General features: G+C 37.6%; 1 protein-coding gene across 1 annotated transcript; it reads left to right on the top strand.

The window, feature by feature from the left end:
- The first annotated feature begins 5,830 nt into the window (after positions 1 to 5,830).
- Positions 5,831 to 6,277, top strand: LOC134389463 (keratin-associated protein 9-1-like). The gene has a single exon (XM_063113028.1). The coding sequence runs from the start codon at positions 5,831 to 5,833 to the stop codon at positions 6,275 to 6,277; it is 447 nt and encodes a 148-aa protein (XP_062969098.1).
- The last annotated feature ends 1,422 nt before the right edge of the window (positions 6,278 to 7,699 follow it).

Here is a 7,699-nt window from a genome sequence, read left to right as displayed (position 1 = left end):
CCTTCTAGGAGTGTTATCATTTCAGGACTCACATTAAGGATATGATCCATTTTGAATTGATTTTGGTATATTTTCATTTTTTTACACATGGATATCTATTCTTCCCAGCACCATTTATTGAAGAGGCTGTCCTTTAACCAATTTATGCTCTTGGTACCTTTGTCAATGTACAGGGGGCTGTGAAATTTGTGGATTGATTTCTGGGTTTTCTATTCTATTCCATTGATCTGTGTGTCTGTTTTTATGTCAGTACCATGTTATTTTGTTTACTATAACTTTATACTATCATTGGAAGTCAGGTGTTATAATTCCTCTGGCTTTTTTCTTTCTTTCTTTTTTTTTTTTCCCTCAGGATTGCATTGTCTATTGAGAGTCTTGTGCTGTTCCATATGAATGTTAGGATTGTTTTTTCTATTTCTGTAAAGAATGTCATTGGTAATTTCATGGGGATGGCATTGAATCTGTAGATCACTTTAGGTAGTATTGACATTTTCACAATGAATGGAAGACATTAAAAACAACCACCTAGAAGGTAATGAAGTGCCACGAATAAAACAATAACTTTAAATAACAACCTGAATGTAAAAGGACTGAATTCTCCACCGAAGAGACATATACTGGCTGAATCAATTAAAAAACTAGACCCAACTCTATGCCTCCAACTAAAAGTTCACCTCACCTGCAAAGACTCACACAGACTGAGAGTAAAGAGATGGAAAAAGATATACCACACAAATGGAAACCAAAAACAATCAGGAATTGCCATTCCTACATTGGATAAAATGGCCTTTAAACCAAGAAATATAAAAAAGGGAAAGAATTTAATGGTATCATGAAAAAGGGATCTATCCAGCGATAACACTTTGCAATCATAAATATATACACACCCTACACTGGAACAACCAGATATATAATGTGAACACTTTTAGACCTAAATAGAGAAACAGAACCAAATATAAAAATATTTGGGGACCTCGATACCCATCTCCAACACTGGACAGATCATCTATACAACAAATCAACAGAGAAACACAGGACATGAAGTACACTTTAGACCAAGTGGATTTGGCCGACATCTACAGGACATTTCATCAAATGACTACAGAGCATCCATTCTTCTCATCAGCACATGGAACATTCTACAAGATAGATCACAGGTTAGGTCACAAATCAAGTCTCAACAATTTTTTTAAAAAACTGTAATCATCTCAAAGAGCTTCTCAGACCACAATGGATGAAAATTAGAAACCAAAAGCAAGTGAAACTTTGGAAACTGTACTAATACGAAGTAATTAAGAAATATGCTTCTGAACGACATATGGGTCCAAGAAGAAATTAAACAGGAAATCAAAGCTTTCTTGAAACTAATGAAAATAAAGACACATTATACCAAAACCTATGGGATACTGCAAAAGCAGTACTAAGTGAGAAGTTTATTGCAATAAATGCTAACATCAAAAGAATAGAAAGGCTTCAAATAAACAACCTAATTATACTCCTCAAAGAACACTAAAAATAGAACAATCAAATCCCAGAATTGGTAGGGGAAAAGAAATGAGTAAGATCAGATAATAACTAAATAAGATAGAGACCAAAAAACAAATACAAAAGATCAATGAAACATAAAGCTGGTTTTTTGAGAAGATAAACATAACAGACAAACCATTAGTCAGACTAAGTAAAACAAGAGAGAAGATCCAAATAACAAATATCAGAAATGAAAAAGGAGACATTGCAACCAATGCCACAAAAATACAGAGAATAATTGGAAACTAATATTAACAACTATCTGCCAAAATATTTGAAAACCTGGAGGAAGTGGATAAATTTCTGGATGCGTACAAACTGCCAAGACAGCACCAAGAAGAAAAAGAAAACCAGAAAAGATCAATAATGAGCAAAATGATTGAGGAAGTAATCAGCAGTCTTCCAATAAAGAAAAGCCTAGGACCAGATGACTTCACTCTTCAAGTCTACCAAACCTTTAAAAAGGTATTAATGCCAATTATTTTCAAACTTCCAAAAACTTAAACACAGACCATTCTCCCAAACTCATTCCTTGAGACCAGCATCAACCTGACACCAAAATCAAACAAAGTTAAAACAAAACAAAACAAAACAAAATACAACAGGCCAATAAACTTCATGAACATAGACACAAAAATCCTCAACGAAATCTCAGCAAACAGAATACAACAGCAAATCAAAAAATCCATACAACATGGTGGAGTGGGATTGATCCCAGTATTGTAAGGTTACTTCCACATATGCAAATCAATAAACGTGATGTGCCAAATCAACAAAATCAAGGACAAAACCATACGATTATCTCAATAGGTGCAAAAAAGGCATTTGATGACATTCAGCATTGATTCATGATAAAGACTCTCAAAAATTAGGAACAAAAGGAAAATATCTCAACACAAAAAAGACATAGATGCAAACCCAGCACCAATATCATACAGAATGGGGAAAAGCTGAAAGTTTTCCCCTTAAGAACAGCAATAAAGTTAGGATGCCAACACTCATCACCCTTATTTAACATAGTACTGGAAGTACTGTCCAGAGCAATTAAGCAAGAGAAAGAAATAAATAGTAATTTACCAAATTGGAAAATATAAAGTCAAATTATCCCTGTTTGCAGATGACATGGTCCTGTATATAGAAAAATCTATAAACTCTACCAAAAATCTCCTAGACCTGCAATTCAGTAAAATTGAAGGATACATAATCAGTACACAAAATTCTGTAGTTTTTTCACAGAACAGCAATGAAATAGCAGGAAAAGAAATCAAGGAGGCTAGCCTATTTACAATAGCCACCAATACAGTAGAATAACTAAGAATGCACTTAACTGAGCAGGTAGAAGATCTCTACAATGAGAGCTACATAATATAGATGCGAGAAGTGAAAGAGGACACAAAAAAATGGACATTCTATGCTCATGGACTGGTGGAATTAATGTTGTAAAAATGACCATACTACCCCAAACAATATACAGATTCAATGCAATCTATATTAAAATACCAATGACATTCTTCACAGAAATAGAAAAACAATCCTAACATTCATATAGTAAAACGAAAGACTCCAAATGTCCAAAGCAATCCTCAGCAACAAAATAAAAAAAAACAAAACAAGAGGCATTACAATACCAGACTTCAAATTATACTATAAAGCTATAGTAAAGAAAACAGCATGGAACCGGCATAAAAAGAGATACAGGGAACAATGGAACAGAACAAAGAACCCAGAAACCAACAAAGAAACCAAGAACGTACATTGCTGGAAGGACAGCCTCTTCATCAGTGGTGCTGGGAAAACTGGATGTCCATGGCTAGCTAGAGCTATACCACTCACCTTATACTAAAAGCAACTTAAAATGGATTAAAGATTAAAATATAAGACGTGAAACTATAAAACTCCTAGAAGAAAACACAGAGGAAGCACTTCAGGATGTTGGACTGATCAAAGACTTTCAGAATAACACCTCAAAAGCACAGGCAACCAAAGAAAAAAATAAACAAATGAGATTATAGCAAACTAAAAATCTTCTGCACAGCAAAGGAAACCATCAACAGAGTGTAAAGACAACCTACAGAATGGGAGAAAAAATTTGCAAACTAAGCATCCAACAAGTGATTAATATCCAGAATATACACGGAACTCAAAAAAAATAGCAGTAAAAAACAAGTAATCTGATTTGAAAATGGGAAAAGTAGCTTAATCAGCATTTCTCAAAAGAATACATACAAATTCCCAACAGGTTTATGAGAAAATGCTCAACACCACTAATCATCAGGGGTATCCAAATCAAAACCACATCGAGATATCATCTCACCCCAAGTAGAATGGCTATTATCAAAATGACACAGAATAACAAATGCTGGTGAGGATGCTAAGAAAGGGGAACACTTGTACCCTGTTGATGGGAATCTAAATTAGTACAACCAATATGGAAAACTGTATGGAGGTTTCTCAAACATCTACAAATAGAACCGCCATATGATCCTGCATTCGCATTGCTGAGTATATATCCAAAGGAAGGGAAATCACCATGTCAAAGGGATACCAGCACTCCTGTTCATTGCAGCTCTATTTACAACAGCCAAGATATGGAATCAACTTAAATGTCCATCAACAAACAACTGGATAAGGAAAATTTGGTAGATAAACACAATGGAATACTACTCAGCCATAAAAAAAGAATTGAATTCTGTCATTCGCACCAGCATGGATGAGCTCAGAGAAAATTACATTAAGAGAAATAAGCCAGGCACAGAAAAAGAAAACCAAATGTTCAAGGAACATAGGAAAAGTGGCACAAACATATCAGTCAATTTAAAACCATTTTTGCTTATTACTCAATACATACACAAACAGGATGTCTTAAATTCAAGAGTGAAAATATCTGGTATTGAGAACACATAAGCCAATGGCAAAAATAAGATGTATGAGTTCTTGAAACTTTTTCTAAAAACTACTTGCAACTCTCCTCTAATGGGGTCCACATGCACAATTTACAACAGATAGATTTCACTCCACTGAAAATATTCCACAGAAATGCATGCACCTGAAGACCAAGATGTAGACAAAAATATTCCCAGGTACATTTTTCCCAAAGCATCGAATGAGGGGAAAATATTTATCTAAACAGAATGCATTAATAAATTGATGTCCTTTCATACAATAATATACAAAAGATAAAAGAAATGAATAAACGACTATTATATGTGAAAAAGTCACTAAATCTCACCAACATAATTTTGCACAAAAGAAGCCAAACATAAAAATAGACATCCCATACAATTTATTTGTAAAAGGTTCAAAACTTGACACAACTATGATGTTATAATGCCTAGTGACCTTAAAGAGGCAACAACAACAACAAAAAATAGTATTAAGGAAAAGCATAAGGTCAGTGACTTGACTACACGCTGAGCTCTGTCTCCCAATGTGAATGACGAATGCACTCTTCCCTTTGCCATAATCAGTCAAGCTAAACATTCATGAGGTATGCAGTTCTTTCAATGTCCATTCTACCTCAATTTCATATCAAATGAAGGTACCTGGGTTGTCATCATGTGGCATATATTTGCTCTTTTTATGAACACAAATAATGTGATGGTTGAGTGTCCTATCTGAGGTTACTAAACCCGCTGGTCAACAGAGTTAGGACATGAGGCATTGATGGTTTCTGAATCCCAGTGTCCTGCCTCTGCCTCTACCTCCTGCTTTGGTGATGATTTGTATATGCATAAAATGATGCCCACCACCCTCAACTCATGCACCCTTGGTCAAACTGCTACAACCTGTGTCATGATGGCTGTGATGGACATGCCCAGTGTAGCCTTCAATAATCTGCCTTTTCTAAGTGAGAACACTTGGATTCAGGTATAGATTCCACACGTCACTGTGAGCATATCAGCATCATGCACTTCCCCAGGGACACTTCCCACTTTACTTACAGGCAAAGGAAGGAGCTGGCAAAGGTGACTGCTGTGACACTTCCTGGGCCACAGGAACTATCACCTGGCCAGAGGATGATCACAGCAAACACCATGATGCTGATGATTGCCACAAATATTCACAATGAATTATGCACAATAAATTCTTAGCTGCATAATTTTCAAAAGAATTTTCAAATGAGTAACCAAATTTTTCCTTCAGCTACTTCCCTAGAGACTGTGGAAAACAAATTACAAGGAAAAGTCCTGCTCATTGGTCCCTACATGGGAGGTCCAGTATATAAAAGCCCCAGAATTAAAGGAATTCTCAGAACCTGGGAAACTCACTTCTGAACAGAAGCCCACCTTCTACACTTGACACCATGACCCAATCCTGCTGCTCCCCTTGCTGCCAGCCTACCTGCTGCAGGACCACTTGCTGCCGGACCACCTGCTGCCAGCCCCCTTGTGGTGGATCTAGCTGCTGCCAGCCCAACTGCTGTGGGTCCAGCTGCTGTGGCCAAAGCTGCGGTGGGTCCGGCTGCTGCCAGCCTTGCTGCCGCCCAACTTGCTGTCAGACCACCTGCTGCAGGACCACTTGCTGCCGCCCCAGCTGTGGCTGCAGTCCTTGCTGTGTGTCCAGCTGCTGCCGCCCTTCCTGTGGTGGATCTAGCTGCTGCCAGCCCAGCTGCTGTGGATCTTGCTGCTGCCAGCCTTGCTGCCGTCCTACTTGCTGTCAGACCACCTGCTGCAGGACCACCTGCTACCGTCCAAGCTGTGGCTGTAGTCCTTCCTGTGGATCCAGCTGCTGCCAACCATGCAGCTGCTGATTCACCTGCCGCACACTCACCACCCACCACAGATGCATTGCCCCAACCATATTGCCAAACTTCCAAGAATCTTGCTCTCTAAGCTTTGCTGACAGTCAACATGCTGACACTGACCGTTGCTGTCCCCTTGTTTCTACAATGCTTCTGAATCTACTGAAGTGATGCAGCCTGCATCCCTTTGATATCATTCTTCTCCATTTCCTCTTCTCAGTGAACCACATGCTGGTCAGATCCAGATCACTGATATGGATTCATAGTCTCAATTTCCGGAATATGACCATCAGCTTTTGCGTCTATGAAACATAAAAAAAATTTTTTTTTTGATGACTTTACATTCAACTCTCTGTACTGATCAATACTGAGCATGATTTTAGGTCCAAGCATTATAGTTAGGAACTTCTGCAATGATACTTCACTCTTTCATGATCACTTTAATTGTCTTCCTCACTGATATTTTCTAATAAAATTTGAATTATCCTGCATTCTATGCAATGTTTTCTGTTTAGTTTGTTGGTTGGTTGGTTGGTTCATTGGTTATCCATCGCTTCCTTGCTTGCTTGTTTGCTTGGGTGGTTAGTTCACAGCAGTTCTTTATGAAGGCTTACTTTGGAGTGGCATTTTTTATTTATCTCTTATGAATCGCACAATGATACTACATGTCAAGCACAGCAAAAATTATCATTCCCACTTTAGAGATGAGAAAATGATTTTCCACGCAGCTAGTAATAGGCAGAAGCAGTTCAGATCCGAAGTTTCTGATACCAGGGCAAGGCTGCTTCTTTTTTTCTTTCTTTCTTTTTCTTTTTCTTTTGTTCTAAAAGTAGATATAATACTGTTGGCTGGTCAGAGAAAAGATGGGCATTTTGAATTGCTTCTATAACATTAGAGATAATTGCGCCTCTCATCTACAAATACTTATCTATCTTCCAGCCTCTTCTCAAATGCTCCTTCCTATCTATGACCATTAGATACTACCTTTCAGCATTCTAGTCCATGAAGGAAGCCTTACACCTTCTTTGGATTTTGACCAGCTGCTGATGAAACTGTCACCAACAAATAACGCAATCATCATTAGTATTGCTGGCCGTGTCCTAGCTTAGGGGAACATATCCTTTGATAGTCTGGAATTGGCAACCTGGTATCATTGCATTCATCTTAACAGAAATTGTAATTAGGAATCACCTAGCAAAGTACACAGCATTGGGCCCTGATTCCTTAGCTCACTATCTTTGAGGCAATTTCATTTCCTTACATGAATATTATATGAAAAGAAGATAAATTTGTACAGAGTCCTGAGAGCAAAGTTAGCCATGCAATAAGCATAGACCTTGTGATCCAGTCATAATCTCTGGACAATTAATGAGCACAAAACAACTTTTTATGTCCTATGGGACAAAGACAAGCTAAATGAAAACAAAATCT

This window comes from Cynocephalus volans, chromosome 10, assembly GCF_027409185.1.
Source record: "Cynocephalus volans isolate mCynVol1 chromosome 10, mCynVol1.pri, whole genome shotgun sequence".
In the NCBI taxonomy this organism is placed as follows: domain Eukaryota; kingdom Metazoa; phylum Chordata; class Mammalia; order Dermoptera; family Cynocephalidae; genus Cynocephalus; species Cynocephalus volans.
This window is presented reverse-complemented; position numbering and strand designations above follow the sequence as displayed.

What these genes read in the sequence shown, in the direction of transcription:
- LOC134389463 (XM_063113028.1), top strand. Translation starts at nt 5,831, where the DNA reads ATGACCCAATCCTGCTGCTCCCCTTGCTGCCAGCCTACCTGCTGCAGG.